This window comes from Rhinatrema bivittatum, chromosome 3, assembly GCF_901001135.1.
Source record: "Rhinatrema bivittatum chromosome 3, aRhiBiv1.1, whole genome shotgun sequence".
Taxonomy (NCBI): domain Eukaryota; kingdom Metazoa; phylum Chordata; class Amphibia; order Gymnophiona; family Rhinatrematidae; genus Rhinatrema; species Rhinatrema bivittatum.
In genome coordinates, this window is record NC_042617.1 from 198834872 (window position 1) to 198856455 (window position 21584).

The 21584-nt window shown below is 46.4% G+C and overlaps 1 protein-coding gene across 1 annotated transcript in view; it reads left to right on the forward strand.

Annotated features, from left to right (window-relative positions):
• QPCT (glutaminyl-peptide cyclotransferase) overlaps positions 1-21584 on the forward strand; it is a 116008-nt gene that overhangs the window by 72973 nt on the left and 21451 nt on the right. The window contains exons 4-5 of the mRNA XM_029594100.1: positions 4048-4221; positions 7900-7999. Coding sequence (XP_029449960.1) covers positions 4048-4221; positions 7900-7999 — 274 coding nt within the window. The remainder of the gene's footprint in view (positions 1-4047; positions 4222-7899; positions 8000-21584) is intronic.

Here is a 21584-nt window from a genome sequence, read left to right on the forward strand (position 1 = left end):
CCCCCTGTGGTTGAAGCAGTGACCTATGTTGGATATCCATTGAAAGTGAAGTATCAGGCTTATTTGGTTTGGGGTAGTATCCGCCACAACAAGCAAGCTACTCCCCCGCATTTTTGTCAATGCAGCTACTCCCCCGCTTTTTTGCAGAAGAGAGTTGCCATTTCCACCAGTTGCAGCCAGGGGGCACCACATTAGCTCATTTCTCAGTTTGTTTCAGGTTACCTTTCCAGCTCCAAGCAGGTTGACATTGTCTTCTGACCCTCTCTTCTGCCCGAAGGAAAGCTACTGCTGTGTTGCCTTCCCCCTTTTTGCTACTTACTGCGACCCTCATCCCATGCACGCAGATACAGGACACACAATGCAGCTTCCTTCTAACCAGCCCCTCCCCACCTCAAAGCTCTGTTACTGCTCCTTCTGCCTTGTTTCTGGCTGGCCTCCTGCCCTCACCTGCTGGTGCAGCCCCTGCCTGTTCCAGCCATTGACTACCTCTGAGGTCAGTGTGGTCAGGTGAGCCGGCTGCCAGCACAGCAGCAGGATAGAGCTGAAATTTCAATTTTAAAAAAAGCCGGCTGTCGCTGACAGGTCCCTCGCCTCCATTCCTCTCAGTGCTTTCTCTTATTAAGCTGCGCCACAGATTCATCTTCTGACATGGCTGCCACTCAGATAAGCAGGTTTCGTTTTTTTTTTTAGACACTTGCTATGCTGGTCTGGCACATGTTACGTCCCCTCTCCATCCTGCCAAGGCCCCAAATGGATTTTGCAGTGCTCACTGCCACCTGCCTGCACCGTCCAAGACTGCTTCTGCTCCTGGCTTAATTTATCTGTCGACACTATCCGTATCTGGGCCGCGTCTTTTATTTATTTATGTATTTGCTTTTATATACCGACATTCGATCGAGATATCACATCGGTTTACATATAACTGAGTGAATAGGGCAGGTTCTGCCTTATTTTACATTGTAACATGGTAACTTGTCTAGGAACTAAAGAGATGAGTATATATTTTAACATTTATAAGATATTAAAGTAATAGCAATTCAAAGTAACATTTATGATATATTAATATAAATATAAAGGACTTACATCGTAAGGAGGTATTTTGTAATTTATAATAATTTACATTGCAATGGGGTGACTTGTGTTAGGATTGGAGAGGAAAATTTCTGATAGGATAAGATAATATTGGTTGGGAAAGGTTGCTTGGATGAGGATTAAGGTGGGGGCTTTGGGGGCCTAGCTGGAGGAGGCTTCTAAAGAGGGTGGGGGGGGGGGAGGGGGGGAGAGAGGAATAAAGGGAGGCTGGGAGGCTCTAATAGAACAGTACGATGCACTCTCTAGCCATAAAGTTAATATTGCCCCATAAAGTTAATAATCTCGCCCCAGTTATATGACCCTTGTTGTAATGTAACTTTTGATCTCTTTGCACTTGTTTATGTTCCGTTTTTTATTCACACCCCCTTGTTATATGTAAACCGGCATGATGTGGTTTCTAATCACGAATGCCGGTATAGAAAAACTTTAAATAAATAAATAAATAAATAAATAAATATTGAAAAATCTGAAATCTGTCCCATTGACCCCAGTCCCTGAATGTTTCTCTAGCTTTTGGAAAGTGAGTGAAGGTTTTTCATATGTGAGCATTTACTTTCCTAGCAACCTCCGTAGCCTATATGCCAGAAACTATGGTGAATTGTTAGGAAAGATAAAATAAAACTTACAGACGTGGGGAGAACTTCCCATCACTTAGAGCAGGTAGAATTAGCTTGCTAAAAATGAATATTTTACCCAAGCTACGGTACCGTTTCCAACATGTTCCTTGCTCTAACTCAGCACAAGTTTTCCCTCGTTTGAATAGTTGTATAGGTAAATTTATATGGAACTCTAGGCCTGCCCCTATTAAACTCAGTCAGCTATAGCTTAGCAAACAGCAAGGGGGGATGGCATTGTCTAACCTTCAAGTTTATTACTGGGCTAACAGGTTGGTTTGTTTACAGAATTGGATCTGTGGTGTTAATGTTTCCTGGCTGCCGTTGGGAAAGGAACAGGCTGAAATAATTGATTTGGCAATGCTCCCCTTTTCTGTCTCCTGCCTCACTGCATTGTCATAGGATCTGTAGGAATAGCCCTGTGTTGGCACATACACCGTGTTTGGAGGCAGGTTCTTACATTTTTGGACATTACAAAAGGAGAGCTTTTACCAATTTTTTCACATTTATAATAACCAAGTTTATCGCGTCGTACTTTTTCCCATGGTTTTAAAAACTGGAAGGAGCAAAGTTTGATTACTATAGCGCACTTATGGGGAGATGAAGGAATATAAACTTTTCAGACGCTACTGGATGATTTTCACATCAATCCGGAGAGCCATGCAAATACAGGGTCTGTCAGGTTCTGCCTGACACATCCCTTGTGTCCTCTGAATGGCTATGAAACATTTATTAGTGACACTGATGCTTGGGTGCACAGAGTAGCACTTGTGTATAGAGGTTTTCTTGAAGGTAAATTTGGACAAAATACTCTGCAGGCGCTGATTGTATATAAGAGACCATGAGTGTGATTGAGAGAGAGACTGGTCAGGAAGATGACTAGTGTGTGTATGTGAGAGAGAGACTGGTCAGAAAGATGACTGGTGTGAGAGAGACTGAGACTGGTCATGGGGTCTACATGGGTGTGTGTGTGTGTGTGTGTGAGAGTGTGAGTGAGAGAGAGAGAGAGTGACTGGTTGTGGATGCTAAGGAAGAGGACTGTGAGGACAGAGCTTCAGCAGCCCTTGCTGCTTCTGGTGAATGCTATTGGCCTGGAAGGGAAAGGAGTAGGAGAGTTGCTGGAGAGGGTGAGTAAAGGTGGCTTTTTAAATTTATTGTTCTTGATTGACTGCCATTTTAATTATTGGGTATTATGCGATGTCTGCTGTTTTGAAATATTTTATTGATATTTGGACATGTTTTAATAATTTTTATGAGTTTTTAATTGTTGGATATTATTCTGTTCAGCAGCTGTTTTATAACATTTTTAGTATAGCTTTTCAGTTATTTCTGTGTGGGCCTCTATAGCAGCTTGGCTTATTCTGTTTTCCCAATAGGAAATGTATTAGTGTTTAAGGCCTGGTTTAATAGTTGTATTTCTTAGATAGGTTTGTTACTGTTTGAGTGTGTTCAATAATGCAGGTGTAACTTTGTGCGGGTTAGTTTGTGTGCATTATTGCAAATCCTGAGAGTCTGTTAGGTGCTATATTTCTCTTTCCATTTCTCCAGGTTTGCACTGCATGCAGAGTGGCTTTTTTGGTTTTCCATTCCAGTTTCTGTCTTCATATTTATAATGTGTGGTTTTTCTGTACTTGGTGAAGGGTGTGTGACCGAGTTGAGATATTTTACTAGCATGTAGGCATTTGTATCAATCTTATTTGTTGTGTTTTCTCAATAGGATATGCATTAGTGGTAAATTACTGTCTTTTGATAAGGAAGGCTATTGTGCCTGGTAGTAAAGGGAGTTTGTTTTGCTTTTACTGGGATGTCATCAGAATATCTATTTTGTATGGCGAGTTGTACAGGGTAATGCCCTAGATCTGCTCTGTACTCATTGCTGGGGGTTGAGGTGATTCCTGTGGATGCAGAGTGCATGTTTACATTTAGCCTGGTGATGATCACATGTTCAGTGTGTCACGCATGTGAGAACCATCTGTCAGGTGTGTCCCGGCCAAAAAAAAGGTTGAGAACCACTGCTGTACGCTATGCATCTGATTTGCTTATTACATCAGCAATAAAATAAAAATGTACTGCAGTAGTAAAATAAATAAATAAATAAATAAATCAGTGCTAAAAAATGTACTGCCGATTTTTACCATGATCTTATTACATCAGCCTAAGGGACAGCTATCAACCTATCCAACTAAGCATCTGTGCAATTACCTTCACAACAATATGTCAAACATCACAGTTATGCTATTACTGAGTTCATACCTCTGTGCATTTTCATGTGTGACAAAGGATGGTGGCGTATGTCAATGTAATAAAGCTGCTGTTGTGTTTTTTTTCCTTTTCTCAACAGAACTCCACTTCCAGGCCAGATCTGTCTCTACAGCTTATTTTCTTTGATGGTGAAGAAGCCTTTTTTCAGTGGTCCCCATACGACTCTCTTTATGGGTCTCAGCATTTGGCCCAAAAGATGGCAACCACTGCCCACCCACCTGGCGCGACCAATACAAACCAGCTGCAAGGCATTGTAAGGAGCGATGTGTTAGGGTGGTTTAAAAACATAATGTTAGAGAAGTTTCCTAATGTTCCATTTGAGATTTAAAGTCAGCTCAAGAAAGCTGAGTGTTATAAAGCCTTTGTGCATCGAGACCAGGTACTTCAGTCTACAGATAGTCTTAGCGTCAGTCTGTAAAATGCAGCCCTAGGGGAAGCTCTCAGCCTGGATTCATTGAAGAATAAAGGACAGAAATATGCAGGTTTATAATTTCAGGCTTGAATGAAACTACTTCACTTGCATAGGTAGAGATAAAGGCCAGCAAACAAGTTGTATGCGATAATTTGTACATTGAACTAACAACACATTTGCGATTAGTTTTCAGGAGCTACATTCCCTTTCTAAGGTCAGTGCAGATGGAGCTATGAATGATGTTGCTTGAATATATGTGTAAATCTTAGCTTTGAAAACAAACACCCCCACACCACTGTTGTAATGCAGTCTGTAATTTATTCAGGCAACATCATCCACTGTTTATTCAGCACCAATGAAGGAAGCGTAGATCTTGAAAGCTAGTCACGATTGTATTAATGCAACCGGTGTACTAAGGAGATATCCGGATCCGTCCTGGGGCTCTTTACAGATGGTGTAGAGAACTCACTCACTGTGAAGATAGAAATCCCCTCACTCTTTCACACAGAGCAAATCCTGTCCCTGACTTCCAATAAACGCAAATGTACTCAGCCGGTATAGTTTACAAAATGATCTGAGTTTTATTTATAGAAGAAAAGCAGTGAGTTTAACAGTTCTCAATTTCTGTTTAGACCAGTGTTCTTCATTGTAAGGCCTGGGAGCAATTGGCAGTTCCTGTTGATCCTAAGGGGCCGATGCAATAAAGACGCGTAGAAAGCAGGTGCTGAACAGTCAGCGCCCGATCTCTTAATGTGCGCATGGCACCCCAAAAGGGGGCGCCATGCAATATTTAAATTAGGGGGTCGCGTTAGCAAGTATGTGCTAGGGTACTGCCGTATGCCGGTCACGAAAACCGACACCGATAAACCTGGCGTTGGTTTTAAACCAACGCCAGTCTTAGCCCCCATTGCACCTTTCATGTTAAGCGGCTTTTCCCGCCAGGGTGGCCGCTGCCTGCTTTTGGAGTGCACGGCCGGGCTCTTGGGCACTGCTTACAGCATCCGCTCCCAGGCACCGACCGGAAGCTAAAGCTCTGTCATGGCAGGCAGCTCCGCCCCTCTTCCGCAGTCTCCTACTGTGAGGGTGAGACAGACAAGGTGGAAGCCTATCACAGGAGAGCCCTGCTGCAGGCCCGCCCCTTCCTGCTGCTCGATTGGACGGCATGGGGCGAGGAGGCGGGGCACAGCACAGAAACTGTCAAAAGAAGATGGGAAGGGTAAGTGCTGGAGCGAGGTAGGAGGAAGTGATCGGGCCCATCACAAAAACCGATGCCGAGTTTATCAGCGTCGATTTTCATGGCTGTCCGCTGCTGAGGAAAACCGATGCTGATAAACTCGGCGTTTGTTTTCAGTAGTCATGAAAACCAACGCCGGGTTTATCAGCATCGGTTTTCCTTAGCGGCGGACAGCCATGAAAACCGACGCTGATAAACTCGGCGCTGGTTTTTGTGATGGGCCCGATCAGCAATTTTTTTTTCTTTTATTTCTTTTACTTTTTATTCTTTTTCCAATGCGCACATCTGTTATGCGCCAGGAGCAGGCGTTAATAGATGAGAGTTAAATGTGCGTCAGAGATGCACATTTTTCTTTTTGCATCGGGAGTGAATGCCCAATAGCCTCATTCTCATGCATTTGCATGTGAAGAGCGCTATTGCATTCATTCTGCATTAGACGCTTGTTGAATAGGCGCTAATCCCCTTATTGCATTAGAGGATTGATTAGCGCCTATTTTACCCGCGTCTAACTGCACGCTAAAAGTGCGCTGGGCATATTGCATCGGCCCCTAAGTGTGGCTCCCTGTCTCTCTTTGCCAATGTACACACACACACTTCCCCTAATACAGACTCTCTCCCAACCCTTATCCCAGCCAATCTCAACTCCCATTTTCCTCTCCCAGCAGTGAGCCTCCACTATTCTGTCCCCATCTCTACTAGCTGGCTCCCCCTGGTTTATTAATTCCCTCTTACCTTCACTGGAAGCTTGCTGCAAGTGCTGCCTCCTCAACAGTTGTTCTGTTTTCTGCCTGCACTGAGCCGTTCTCGGTGAGTTGTGAGTCACGCAGCATCTGAGCTCCTATGCCACTCTCTCAAGACTGTGAAAACAGCACAGGAATTCAGGCATCATATAGCACAAACTCACTGGCAGTCATGCGATACCAGAAAAAAAACCGAACAGCTGTTCTGAGGCAGCACTGGAGGCAAGCCTTCAGCCAAGGTGAGAGAGGCTCACTGGTAGGAGAGACCGATGGGAGTTGAGATTGGCTGGGATGGGGTTGGGCGAGAGTCTGTATAGGGGAAAGTGTGTGTGTGGGGGGGGGGGGGGGAGAGAAGAGCTGGGGAGAGAGAAAGTTTTGGGAGGGAGAGTCTGTTAGGGGAGTTGAGCTGGGGGAAAGAGAGAAAGTAGGCTGAAGAATAGCTGAGGGGAAGTATGTGGCGGGTGGAGACGACTTCGGGAGAGAATGTGGGGGAACAAACCATGTAAGTTACACAACTTGCTCTGACTGCCCCAGAGCAGCCGGGCGGGCTGCATCATTGAAGGGAGACTCCCCCATACCCTGCCATTTTGTCCAGCAATGGTCTTGGATCTAACACTGAACTTTTTTTGCCTAAGTGATCCCCACTTGAAAAAGGGCAAAGATTGCTGGTTTAGGCAGCGCAGAGAACTATAACGCAAATTTACTCCCTTCATGTCTGAAGAGATTGCTCTGAAATTTCTTATACTATCTGCAGAAAATGAGACTGGATGCATGCCACTGGCATGAGATTATGCTGGTGGTGCAATGTTGTTTGTGTTTTGTGTTTTTATGCTCTTTTAATTTGTTTTGATGTTTTGTATTGGATTATTTTGTTTTTATGTGTGTATTAGATATATGCTTGATTGTTCTCCACTGAGATTTGTGGATCAGCAGGTTATAAATATTATCAAATAAATAAATAGTAGACAGCAAATGCAAGCGTGAGTTACACCAGTTACACCAGGGAAAGTATATGCCTACTCGTAGACAGGAGCTTTCCCCTTTTGAAATTTATCCCAACAAAACTACCAAACCCAACATGATTTATTTCCATCTTACATAAGGAGGGCAATTTTCAAAAGCCAAGTACCTGGGTAAAAAGGATGCTTGAAAATGCTGTGCTCTTAACCAGGCTAAAAGCACGTGTGAGGTCCCAAAAACACCCACACATTTAGCTGCGTTAGCACCAGGCATTCCCAGGTGCATTGTTTAGGTTGGGGAGAAGGGGAGGAGGAAAACAATGCACCTGGATTGCATTTTCAAATCTATGCACGTTATTTTGCAACTCAAGAGCAAGGGCGAACGCCTGTAGGGGAACTTTGGACTTGTGGCTGCTTTTCCAAACGAAAGCACTCGCATACTTTTGATTTGAACATTTGTACAAGGTCCATGGACTTTGGACTTAGGTGGGCTCTTTTGAAAAATCGCCCCCAAGATGTGGTATCTTAGAACAATAGGAATGGCTATAGGCATGATAACCAAACAAACATGTTTTCTCTTTAATAGGATCTGCTTGTATTGCTGGACTTAATTGGTGCTCAAAATCCAAGATTTCCTAACTACTTTCAAAATACTGCTCGTTGGTTTAACAGACTTCAGACTATCGGTAAGGTGACCTATGCCTAAAAAATGGAATTCCAGTAATCCCGTTTTTTCCTAAACCGCAACTAGGTTGAGCATACTTTGTACAAATTTCATCATTGTGTACCTATCGTCTGTCCAAATCACATCAAATCTTCACTGATTCTACTGTGCTGTTCCTACCTCTGACTGTGCATGTAAAACTGCCCCCCAAAACCTAGGCCTCCACCAGAACCTCACCCCGAGTTACTAGTTGCTTCTCTTACAGTGGTATAAAAAGTTGACTAATATGTGTACCTCTCCCCAGAGGCTCTCTCGCTTTCTTCCCCTCCTCTCCCCTCCCCTCCCTGCCCGAAATGGTATTTGCAAAAAAGGTGTAGTTATTGCCCTCGTTAAATCATGCGATAGCTATTAAACACCTCTCATTTTCATAAACTCTGCTCAGACTCCTCCCTTTTGTCTACATTTTTAGAATTTGCTTATGCATCTCGTGATGTGTTATCATAGGTGATAAGGCCCTCATGCGATTTGATGTATGACCCTGCTAGAGTTTTAGTTAAATATAAAAAAAATCGGTGGAGGTTTCTCCCCAACAGCCTATCCTAAACCCACTCTTGTCCCTACCAAGCTCTCTCTTAATCTCCCCCTCCCCCACCCTCCTACATCCTGTTCTCATGGCCCCAAGTCCGATGCTCCCTGTTGGGAAAAACTGTGCTGCTGAGCAGGCAAGACAAGGAGGTGATCGGAAGGCTGTCAGCGGATAAGAATTTGTGCAGCTGAGGAGATGCCAGTGTGGAAAAGAGTAGTGGATCCAAGGCAGCAAGAGGGGATGGGTACTTGAAGCAGTACTGTGGTTTATCCCATAAATATCTTTTTTTTTTTTGTAGCAAGGGTAGGGAAAGGGAGGGTGTTTATTAATTAAAACCTAAAAACAGAAGCCCTTAATATAAATCATTAGTAAAACGTCCTTGTCATTGGTTAGTACTTCATAGTTGTTTGTGCATTGAGGGATTTAGATGTATGCTCACAGGATATAGAGGGACTAGATGGAAAGGTACGTCTTTTTGCACATAACATTAAGGGGGAACTATTTAGTCAAGTGGATTAAAAACACAAAGTAATACATTTTTTGCACTGATGGGAGGGTTAACACAAACTGTAGATGCTAATGCAATTTGCCTTAACCCATTTTAATGTTAATAAGCAGCCATTAGAAAATCTTCATTCACCTCAGAGGCTGGGCCCCACATGGATAAAATTGCCCCCAAGGGAGTTGTTTCTCCCTCAGAGAGATGTCCTCTACAACTGTGCACTTCAAGATGGTAACTTTGAAACAGCCACATGGGTGCACATGTGCCCGCATTTGCCGACTCGTGCCCAGAGTCGCATCCATTTTATAAAGCGCGTTTATATGCGCACGTGGTGTAAAAAGGACTTAAGTGGGCATGCACATGTGCGCGCAAATGCCGTTTCTACCACGTAAGTGTGTGTGTGTGTGTGGAGGGGGGGGGTGTTTAGTGACACGCGTGCCAATAAAATTACCAGTTTTCCCAGTTCATTGCCAGTTCACCCAGGCAAGGGATAGGACTTCCAAACCTCCCAGGTTTAATAGTCTCCCTTTCCACCTATTAGCCCCGACCCTTAAAACTCCGCTGACTAGCCTAGAATGTTTTTATTTTACTACTTACACATCATCCATAGCAGTAGTAAAGTTATGCGGCAGGGGACCCCGACACGCCTGTGCGCATAAGTGTTTACATGCACATCTCTTGGCCTTCCCAAGATGGCCATGCCCCACCCACACCCCGCCTTTTTTTCAAAACGTTTGACTAGCGGGAGATACGTGCACACTCGGGCGGCTTAAAAAAATCTGCTCGGCGCACGCAGGCCTTTTAGAATTTGCCTGCAAGTGCGCAGGTGCAAGGTTTTATAAAGAACTGCAATGGGGTCACTCAGCCAGTAGTTTCCATACTTTCCAATGCTGCCCAGGTCCTCCTGAAGTGAAGACATAGGGACATCCAGGAGCATGATGTGCCAAACCGCTCTGTTTCAATGGCAGCATTGATGTTAGACCTGAGAAGCTAAATAGAGGATTTGGGCCTAATCCTCTCTCCAATCATTCCTTCTCCTCCTGATTCTCAAATATGCTTATGCCGCTTTCTGTATTATCCGAGAAAGCTCTCTCTCAGCGTAGTTGAGTACGAGGCCTTTTCATGTCATGGTGACATCAGTGGTCTTCTTGATGGCTGCCAAGTGGTCACAAGGTTCTTCAAGTTGGCATCACTCCTAGAGAGTACTCCTTTGGTGGGAAAGTTTCATGGGCCTCCACTTTGACGGAAAATCTCCAGCCAAAAACTCCAAATTCTGACAAAAAACAAAGTCCTCAACAAAATCCCAGTCTCAAGAAATAGCAAAAACTGCACACCCTGGCAGTTGGGGAATCTGGGTCAGGCACACCCTTCCTGTGCATTTCCCCCGGGTATCTACTCATCTGAATGCAGCTCTCTCTTCTCTGTCTCTCTCGCTCTCTATTCCAAGATACCAATCAGCCGACAGCAACTCTTATGACCTTTCCACTATTAGGCAGTCTTCTCTCTGACTCCCACAAAGGACAGTCCTCTTTCCCCAACCTCTAAAGAATCCCTCTCAGAGCAGAAAGAAATATGAGCTTAACTCCCCTCTTCTTAAAGGCCTCTTCCTCTTATCTTCAGAAATTCTCAGGAATCCACTCTTAGAGCACAGGGCAAGACATCTCTAACCCTGAAGGGCTGTGCACCTCGACCTTGGGTCCCTGTCATCTTCCCAGAATAAGAAGCTCTCTCCAGTATCTCTCTTTTGAGAGAGGTACCCCACCAAGCATGACCTCCAACTTGGAGAGAAAGACCTGAAAACCACACTTCTTGGAAGACGTTTGAAGAGCCCTGAACCAAGAGGCATTCTGCTTTGACATCACGCACCTCCCAAACAGTATCTGTGGAGACCACTGATGCTACTCTGGAAAAGGGCAATTTAAGGCCCCCTTTCACCTGCATAGTTGCAAAGTCTGTGGGAACTTTTTACCTGTGGCCTGTGCACCAGTTTTCTAGGAAGAGCGGTTCCAGTGGGGCTTAGAGCTCATTCGACTCGAGCTCAGGCGATGTCGTGGGCTGAGTGTCAGCTGGTGTCTCCACAGGAGATCTGTAGAGCTGCGATGTGGTCATCATTGCACACTTTTACCAAGCATTACTGTTTGGATGTGCTGGCCCCGGAGGTGGCCCCTTTTGGAGAGATTGTTCTTCGAGCGGGTTTTTCAGGTTCCCGCTCAGTATAAGAGGGATTTGGTACATCCCACTTGTCTGGACTGATCTGGGTATGTTCAGGAAAGGAAAATTGGTTCTTACCTGCTAATTTTCGTTCCTGTAATACCACAGATCAGTCCAGCGACCCGCCCTGAGGATCTCTGCCGAAAGACTGCTTGGTCTACTGCTGTAGTTATTTGCAAAACAGATTTGTCATTTTTTGGCTTTGAATTCTTGATTTAATGTTTTCTGCATTGTTATTTAGTTGGTCAGGGGTATCCATGTTGGGAGCCTCATTCGCTCTTTATTTTACTTATCTTGGCTTGAGTATCGATTAATACTGAGGGACTGAAGGTGGCACTCTCATATATCAGAGCCCAAAAATCTGTTCTCTACCTCCATCTGCTGGTAGGGATGAATAAAACCCGCTTGTCTGGACTGATCTGTGGTATTACAGGAACAAAAATTAGCAGGTAAGAACCAATTTTCCTTTTGTCAACATTTTCTAGAAATATTTTTAATGTCTCTACCAAAATAAGTTAAAGAATATGTATAATAGATGATAAATATTAATATATAAAGATTATTATGATAAAAATTATACCTACTGACTTACAAAGACATTTTGAACTAATTTCTAAGGCATTTCGTGTAAAAAAAAGATTTGCCCAAAAAAAATTAGAACATTTTTTCATGTAAGGATTGTAGTAGGGGAACAAACTAGTGTTACAGGATCAAAAAATCCAAATGTTATTATTTATATTTATTTATTTATTTATTTATTTATTTATTTATTTATTTAGAGTTTTTCTATACCGGCATTCATGATAAAATCACATCATGCTGGTTTACAGTTAACAGGGGGTGTAAAATGAAATTGAAACTGTAACAAGTGAAAAGAAACGCTGAAGTTACAATAAAACAAGGAGGTTCAAAACTGGGTGAAGAAAAAAGGCTAGAGGAATTTAACAGAAAGAGCAATTATTTACAATGTTCTGAAAATGTCTGACTATGGTTGTTGTTGAATTGAGATTCAAATGGGGTCTGGAAAGGCTTGTTTAAACAACCAAGTCTTAAGCCTTTTTCTGAAAGTTGGAAGGCAAGGTTCATGTCGAAGATCAGGAGGAATGGCAACATATAGATGGTCCTTCTGTAGAGAAGGCCCGGTCTCTAAATGTTATCTGCTGAGTGGTTTTGGTATGGGGTACATGTAGAGATCCTCTGTAGGCTTCTTTAATGGGTCTGGAGGAAGAATGTTTTCAAAAGAATACTCTTTTATAGGAAAAGAGTGTACACCCCTTGATGAAAATAAGAAGAGCACTCATTCACTAGAGGATTTACGAGTAAAGTGATGGACTGCTAGTAATCAAAATGCAGTCTTGCTGGTAGAGGGCATCCTAGCTTGGAGGCATGGCAGGAGCCCATGGTGTACACTGGAGGCAGTCATGCTGGCAGTGGGTATCCTAGCTTAGATGCTTGATGGGAGCTCAATAGGCTTGTACTTGGCACAGCCACAACCACTTGAGGGCATCCTGCTTGGAGCTTGGCAGGATCTCGAGGGGCATGCAGTAGGTGCAATCACACCAATAGATGTTCCCTATATGTAGCGGATCAGTCCAGACTTCTGGGTTTTGCCTCCGCACCAGCAGATAGAGACAGAGCCAAACTTGTCTGGCTCCGCATATATAACAGGGTGCCACCCACAGCCTGTCAGTATAACTCTGTCTCCAGCAGATGGCCGGGTGCTTAACCCACAGTCTCTACTGATCCAGATTGGGTGTTAGTGTAAGGGGAGTAAAGGGGTTAGATAGGATTTGTCTCTTCCCTTTTCTCCTTAGAGTAAAGCTTTAACAAAAAAAACAGGTAAATCTATTCTTTAGCAGGTTGTCCAGTGGATCGAGCCTGAGCCTCCCAGGGGGTTGCTAGGTCCCAAGGGGGCCATCCCCCCTGGTTGTTAGGCTGCTGTGGCCTGGGGTCGAGGACCCTGGAGGTGAGAACTGGCCCAGCCGGGGTGATACCGGGGAACCCGGCTCACTCACCCCAACCAGGCCATTTCAGCACTCTCCGGGGGACAGCGTCGTTGTAAAAAAAAAAAAGAGGTAAGTTTTGTTTTTGTGTCTCGCAGCGGCGATCCGGCGGTGTTGTTTTTCTTTCCCCGGTCCTTTTCTTCACCATCCGAGGGTTGCCCTTTTCCTTTTTGCAGGCAGGCAGCGCGGTCCGACTCGCGATGCCACGTGGTGTGGCCTGTGCGGCCTGCGGGTTGGCGCGTGCGCGGTTGTCCAGGGCTGGGCTGTGCTCAGCCTGCATCCCTGGCGACGAAGGGACGTCGGGGGTCGTGCGGGGGGTGGTGGACAGACGGAGTGCCATGACGTTCGCGGTTGGAGCTCTCCCCGCGCGTCTCCCTAAACGGCTTAAGGCAGGCGCACCAAAAGCCACCATTTTGGCGCCGGTTCCACCGGCAGCACCGATCACTTTGCCGCCGTCAGGGGAGGGACAGGAGCTCGCCGCCCTCCCTCTCTCCACAACGACCAGTCCCAAGGCCGGCTCCTCTGGGGGCGGAGCAGGGGACGTCACGGACACTGAGTTGGATGTCTCCTGCTCCTCCTCATCGGAGTTTATTTTGGCCATGCATAGGGCTTTTAAGGCCCGTAAGGTCCGCAAACGTCCCTCAGCGTCGCAAGGACCCGAGGGGTCGCACCCCGTGGATACAGGACACCCCCAACAGGGGTCAGGCAGGTCAGCCGCGGGTGAAGAGGTCCCTGAGGGCCCTTCTCTCACAGGACAATTTGGATACATTGGAGGGCACGTTGGACCCTGAGGATTTGGAGAGCCCATCCCCACCTCCAAGGGGGGTAGAGGGAGATGGGACTATGCCGCCAGGGACAAAGTGGCAGAGTCAGACTTCAGAGGGCGATGATCCCAGGGTAATCCGGCTCTTCCATAGGGACGAACTGGGACCCTTCATTCCCGCAATCCTGGAGGAGTTAGGGATCGCCACTCCTCCAGAAGAGTCTAGGCTCAGTTCCATGGATCCGGTGTTGGGCCTGAGCAGCCCTCCCACGACTTTTCCCTTCCATTTCTCAGCTACAGATTTGCTGTTTCGGGAGTGGGACACCCCAGATTTGGGGTTGAAAGTCACGAAGGCTATGGATAAGCTTTACCCATTATCAGAGGACGCCTTGGAGGTTCTGAGGGTCCCTAAGGTGGACGCAGCTGTTTCCGTGGTCACGAAATGAACTACCATTCTGGTCACAGGCACCACGGCTCTGAAGGATCTCCAGGATCGGAAGTTGGAGATTCAACTGAAGAAGATCTTCGAGGTCTCGGCCCTAGGGGCCCGGGCGGCAATCTGTAGTAATTTCACGCTCAGAGCCGAACTACGCTGGGTTCAACAGCTCCTTGCCAATGAAGGCCTGTCGGAAGAGGAAGCTCGACAGGCCAGACGCCTGGAAGTGGTAGTGGCCTACAGTGCGGATGCCCTGTATGACCTGCTGTGAACTTCTGTGCGCTCCATGGTTTCGGCCGTCTCGGCGAGGCGGCTTCTGTGGTTGCGGAACTTGTCTGCGGACGGAGCATCCAAGTCCAGACTAGGCTCCTTACCGTTTAAGGGTAAGCTGTTCGGGAAGGAGTTGGACGATATGATTCAGCTACTGGGGGAGAATAAAGGATATCGCCTTCCGGAGGACAAAGCACGCCCTAGGTCCTCCTTCTCCTCTGGGTCCCGTTTCCGGGGAAATCGGAGGACCTGTACCTCGCGCCCAGGTGCTCCTTCTTCTTCCCCCTCTTTTCGCTGGGGGGGGGGGGGACGTCATCAGACTCAGTCCTTTCAGGGCAGGCGTTTTGGCAGGCCTGGTTCCTCCCAGTCCTCTGCCAGTGTTAAGTCCGCACAATGATGTCTGGCCGGCCCATTCCTCGGTACCCAGGGTAGGGGGCAGATTGTCTCTCTTCTACGAGGAATGGACCAGGATCACATCGGATCAATGGGTACTTTCGGTGATAAAACACGGCTATGCCTTAGATTTTGCACGCCAGCACCGTCCACGATTTTTCCCGTCACCTTGTGGAAATGCAGACAAGCGCTGAGCGGTCCAGCAGACCTTGGAATGGTTGTTCGACCTGGGAGCAATTGTGCCGGCCCCACGTCAGGAGCAACGAAGAGTGCGTCAACAGATGTCTGTGGATTCCGCGCTTTTGCTTGGAGACGTTGCAGTCCGTCATCGCGTCAGTGCGTCCAGGAGAATTCCTGACATTCCTGGATCTCACAGAAGCATACCTTCACATTGGGATCAGGGAGGATCACCAGAGGTATCTCCAGTTCTACGTCTTGGGGAAGCACTATCAGTTCCAAGCCTTGCCATTTAGTCTGGCCACAGCTCCCAGAACCTTCACCAAGATCATGGTGGTCGTGGTGGTGCAGCTTCGGCGGGTAGGATTGCTGGTATACCCGTACTTGGACGATTGGTTGATTCAGGCGAAGTCAGAGTCCCTCTGTCGGTCAGCGATCACTCGAGTACTTCAGCTGTTGCGTTCCCTAGGCTGGGTAGTGAACATCACGAAGAGTCATCTCATTCCCTCTCAGTCACTGGAGTTTTTGGGAGCGTTGTTCAATACTCGCCGAGGGTCGGTCTTCCTCTTGGCGGAGCTGTCGCAACTTGCAGGGGCAGGTCCGGTCCTTGCTCCTGAAACAACCTCTGACGGTTTGGGATTATCCAAAAAACACAAAGGAAGGCGATCTATAAAAGCCGTCAGGATGAACAAAGAGGATAGATGCCAGATGTCTTGTAAATTCCTTTAATGATGTGGAGACACAAAATTTGCCCGACTCAGGCCGAGTTTCGCCGTTTGAAAACGGCTGCCTCAGGGGCTTATATTCTCACTGTTCAAGTGGAGATTTTATCGTGAATACGCTTATGAGATTCAATAATGCTGTTGGTTACATAGTCATCTATGTGACCTTTGACATACAGATAACCTTAATTGTGAATCAGAGAGAATATAAGCCCCTGAGGCAGCCGTTTTCAAACGGCGAAACTCGGCCTGAGTCGGGCAAATTTTGTGTCTCCACATCATTAAAGGAATTTACAAGACATCTGGCATCTATCCTCTTTGTTCATCCTGTCGGTTTGGGATTATCTACAGATGATAGGTTCCATGGTGTCAACGCTGGACCTGGTGCCCTGGTCTTTTGCGCACATGCGGCCCTTACAGTCCGCATTGCTTTCCCGCTGGAGCCTAGTGTCCGAACAATTTTATCTTCCGTTACCCTTGACGAAGCCGGCTCGTCTCAGCCTCGGATGGTGGTTGCGCTCGACCAACCTTCTCCAGGGAGTGCCTCTCATGACACCGGAATGGACGATGGTCACCACGGATGCGAGCCTCCTTGGTTGGAGTGTGGTTTGTCTACGGAAGTCGGTTCAGGGATGCTGGTCTGCGACCGAGTCGCTCTGGTCGATCAATCGGCTGGAGACCAGGGCGGTGCGATTGGCGTTGCAAGCGTTTCTTCCCCTGATTCAGAGAAAGTCGGTCAGGATTCTCTCCGACAATGCGACAACGGTGGCCTACATCAATCATCAAGGGGGAACCAGAAGTCAGCCAGTAGCCTTCGAGGCTCGTCTTCTGATCCAGTGGGCAGAGCGTCACCTGGCCAGCATAGCGGCGTCCCACATAGCAGGGGTCGACAATGTGCATGCGGACTTCTTGAGCTGCCATCAACTCGACCCAGGAGGGTGGGAACTGGCGGACAGTGCCTTTCAACTCATCTGCAACAGATGGGGCACGCCGGCCATGGATCTGATGGTGACTTTCCAGGATGCCAAGGCCCCAAGGTTCTTTGCCTGCCGTAGAGATACAGGGGCAGAGGGAGTAGACGCCTTGGCGTTGCCTTGGCCCACGAGGGATCTTCTGTATATCTTTCCCCCTTGGCCTCTGATCTTCAGAATCCTTCGGCGCATAGAGGCACATCCATTCAAGGTCATTCTGGTAGCTCCCGAATGGCCCAGGCGGCCCTGGTTCACAGATCTCATCAATCTAGCAGTGGAGGGGTTGCTGAGGTTTCCGTACCTACCAGATCTCCTTCATCAGGGACCAATGTGTTTCGATCAGGTAGATCACTTTTGTCTAGCGGCATGGCTTTTGAAAGGTGTTGTCTAAAGAACAAAGGCTATTTGGACACGATGGTTTCTACTTTGTTGAGATCATGTAAGAAGTCGACTTCCTTAGCGTATGTACGAGTGTAGAAGGTCTTCGAATCTTGGTGCGTTGAGCGTTCAATCCCCGCTACCTGGGCTTCCGTTTCAGCCATTTTGGCTTTCCTACAAGATGGAATAGACTTAGTTTTTGGGTACTTGCCAGGTTCTTATGACCTGGATTGGCCACCGTTGGAAACAGGATGCTGGGCTTGATGGACCCTTGGTCTGACCCAGTATGGCATTTTCTTATGTTCTTATGTTCTTATGGTTTAGCTAAAGGCCTATCCTGTGGTTCTCTAAGAGTACAGGTAGCGGCTCTGGGTTGTTTTCGGGGGTTTCTTGAAGGGAGACCCCTGGCGGCGCATCCTGATGTGGCCCGGTTTTTGAAGGGGGCAAATCAGTTGCATCCGCCCCTGAAGGTTCTGTGTCCTTCCTGGAACTTGAACGTGGTCCTCAAGGCCCTATGTGCCCCTCCTTTCGAGCCTCTAAAACGGGCAACCCTCAAGGATCTTACTTTGAAGACAGTATTTTTGGTGGCGATCGCGTCTGCTAGAAGAGTGTCAGAGCTATATGCCTTGTCTTGTAGGGAGCCTTTCCTACGGTTCTCGGAAGCAGGAGTTATGCTGCGCACGGTTCCCTCGTTTCTCCCGAAAGAGGTTTCTTCGTTTCATTTGAATTAGTTGGTGGATCTTCTTTCCTTTGCAGATCTCCCTGGGGCGGATCCAGTTTCGAGGGATTTGAAGAAGTTGGATGTGCGTAGAACTCTACTATGATACTTGGAGGTGACTAATGACTTTCGGTTATCGGATCACCTATTTGTGCTTTGTCAGGGTCCAAAAAGGGGCAATATGTCTTCCAAGGCCACTATTTCTCGCTGGTTGAAGGAGGCCATAGCATCCTCATACCTACTCAGTGGTAGATCTGTACTGCAGGGTCTCAAGGCCCATTCGACGCGTGCCCAGGCGGCTTCCAGGGCGGAGTGTATGCAGATTTCTCCGCAGGAGATCTGCAGGGCTGCAACTTGGAAATCTTTGCATACTTTTGTGCGTCATTATCGTCTGGATGTCCAGGGCTCAGGGGAAGGCAACTTCGGAGCAGGCGTTTTAAGAGCGGACCTCTCCGAATCCCATCCCAAGTAGTATCAGCTCTGGTATGTCCCAGGAGTCTGGACTGATCCAGTACGTACAGGGAAAAGAAAATTAGGTCTTACCTCCGATAATTTTCGTTCCTGTAGTACCAAGGATCAGTCCAGAGTCCCGCCCTCAATACTTTTTCTCAGTCTTGGAGATTCCGCTCTGTTTTCCTTTTCCAAGGATCTTGGGGGGATTTTTTTTATTGCAGCTCAGTTGCTCTATGTTTGGTTCTGTTTCTGGGTCAGGTCTCTCGTTGGGGACAGTGAGCCCAGGGTTCTCCGGTTAATCTTCCAGTATTAGTTAGTTTTCAGTTTCAGGGCTTTCTGCTTTGACATTACGTTATACTGACAGGCTGTGGGTGGCACCCTGGTATATATGCGGAGCCTGACAATTTTGGTTCTGTCTCCATCTGCTGGTGTGGAGGCAAAACCCAGGAGTCTGGACTGATCCTTGGTACTACAGGAATGAAAATTATTGGAGGTAAGACCTAATGTTCTTATACCCTAGCTTGGAAATATGGTAGGAAGCCAAGTGATACTGGAGTCATCCTAACTACTAATATGGCAGGCACGGCAGGATGCATAATAGACTGCCTTGCTGACATGGCGAACAGTTGGGTCAGAAAGAAATTTGTGGCTTGGCTATCCAAGGAGTGAAAGTTTTCTAAAAATAAATCTGTATTTAGTCCAATAAAAAGGTATCAACTATTATATATATATATATACAAGCCGTTAAGCCCGTTAAAACGGGCTATATCCCTCTGTCTCTCACCTCCCCCTCATTCTCTCTCCCCTCACTCTTCACCACCCCCTACCTCCCTCCCTCACTCACACTCACCCACTCCTCCCCACCCTCCCTCTCACTCACTCCCCCCTCTCTCCCTCCCTCTCACTCACACTCAGTCCCACTCCCTCCCTCCCTCCCTCTCTCAGTCCCACTCCCTCCCTCCCTCTCACTCAGTCCCACTCACTCCCTCCCACTCCCTCTCACTCAGTCCCACTCACTCCCTCCCACTCAGTCCCACTCGCTCCCTCCCTCTCTCCCCCCCTCACTCAGTCCCACTCACTCCCTCCCCCCCTCACTCAGTCCCACTCACTCCCTCCCTCCTCTCACTCAGTCCCACTCCCTCCCCCTCTCACTCAGTCCCACTCCCTCCCTCCCTCCTCTCTCAGTCCCACTCCCTCCCTCCTCTCACTCAGTCCCACTCACTCCCTCCCCCTCTCACTCAGTCCCTCCCTCTCTCTCAGTCAGTCCCTCCCTCTCTCTCTCCTCCCTCGCTGCCGCCTCTGCCACCCGACGCCGACGCTGCTGCCACCCGACGCCGCCGCTGCCATCCGACGCCGCTGCCATCCGATGCCGCCACCGGACGCCGCTGCCACTCGACGCCGCCATTTTTTTTCCTGACGCTGGCTCAGACCGACGTGCTCGCCCGCACATGCGTGGTAGAGCTGGTCTCTACTGCGCATTTGCAGCACGTCGGTCAACCTTCAATTATTAGGTTGATAGAGAGAGAGAGAGAGAGATACATAGACATAGATATAAATATAGATAGATAGAATTTTTATTTACTAACCATTGCTGGAGAAAATAACAATGGAGGGAAAGTAAGATGGGTAGTCATTGCTGACTATACTGAAATGTTTTACAATAATAATACAAATATAAAACATGTAAAAAATAAATACAAACATAAATAAACAATAATTCTAATGTAACCCCTGGGCGGATAGTCCCAGATAGGAGCCCATGGGCACACATCTCAAAAGTCAATTATTACTTGCTCACTTCCAATAAAGATGTCAAATCCGTCTGGGTTTCCAGAATTGCCTGAGCGGGGGGGGGGGGGATTAACTTCTAGGCCCTGTGTATTGATTAATTGTTAAATGCCCTTTTCGTCCATGATAACAGCACTAATAATAGCATGAGAATAATCATGCTAGAAGCTGTATGGTTTCCAACTTATTGTTACTGATAATTAAAAATAGATGAAGTGACACCATCTAATTGATTTATACTTTTCCTCAATAAATTTGTGACTTCATCTTCCAGTAATTGTCTTTTGATATTAAAGCCAATTTTCTTTGATAATTTAGCTCCTTGCCAATCAGTAAAGTTATTTATTTTTTCTTTTCTGTCTTCCCTATTATGAAATGGATAGAAATTTAGTCCCTTTACTTAAACAGATGTCAAGGCTCCAATGGAGACTCTCCATATCTCTGTAGTGTTCCCTATTTTTCTTCCACTCTCCTTGTAGTATCTAACTGGCACTGACCTGTTCCTCTCCTCCCATGTGGATCTCGCGTGAGCCAAAAGGGAAATGCCCCTGAGAGGTGCTCCCATAATCCGTCTCCTCTTTACTTACTCATTCTTTATTTGTTTAAAAACAATTTTAGGCCCACCATCCAAAGTTCATAGCGGGTTACAGAAAACATACATAGTAAAATATTTAACAAACATTAACATAACAAATGGAATAGAACATAATTAAATGACAAAATAAAATGTAATAACATAAACTAGAGTAAAATAAAATTAAAATGAGAATCTTATATTGAATTCTGAAATGTATTGGGAACCAGTATAAGGATGACAGTACTGGCTTTATATGCTCTTGTATTCTTGTTCCTGTGAACAACTGTGCTGCTGAATTCTGAATGATTTGCATGGACCTAATCAAATTCGCTGGGAGGCACATGAAAAGGGCATTACAGTAATCCATGCCAGACAGAATTAGTGTTTGAAGAACTGAATGGAAGTCTTGAGGTTCTAATAATGGCTTTAAATTTTATACCATACACAATGTGAAGAATTATTTCTTGACTACATTGTTAATGTGAAGTTTCATAGATGGTGTAATGTCTAGGATGACACCTAGATTATGTGCTTGATGTTTAATTATTATATATTGACCTTTAAAAGAAACAGACAAGGAAAATTTTATTCTTAGGTTTTATTGAGCAGATAGTATTAAGATATCTGTTTTGTCTATATTAAGTTGTAATTTATGTGAT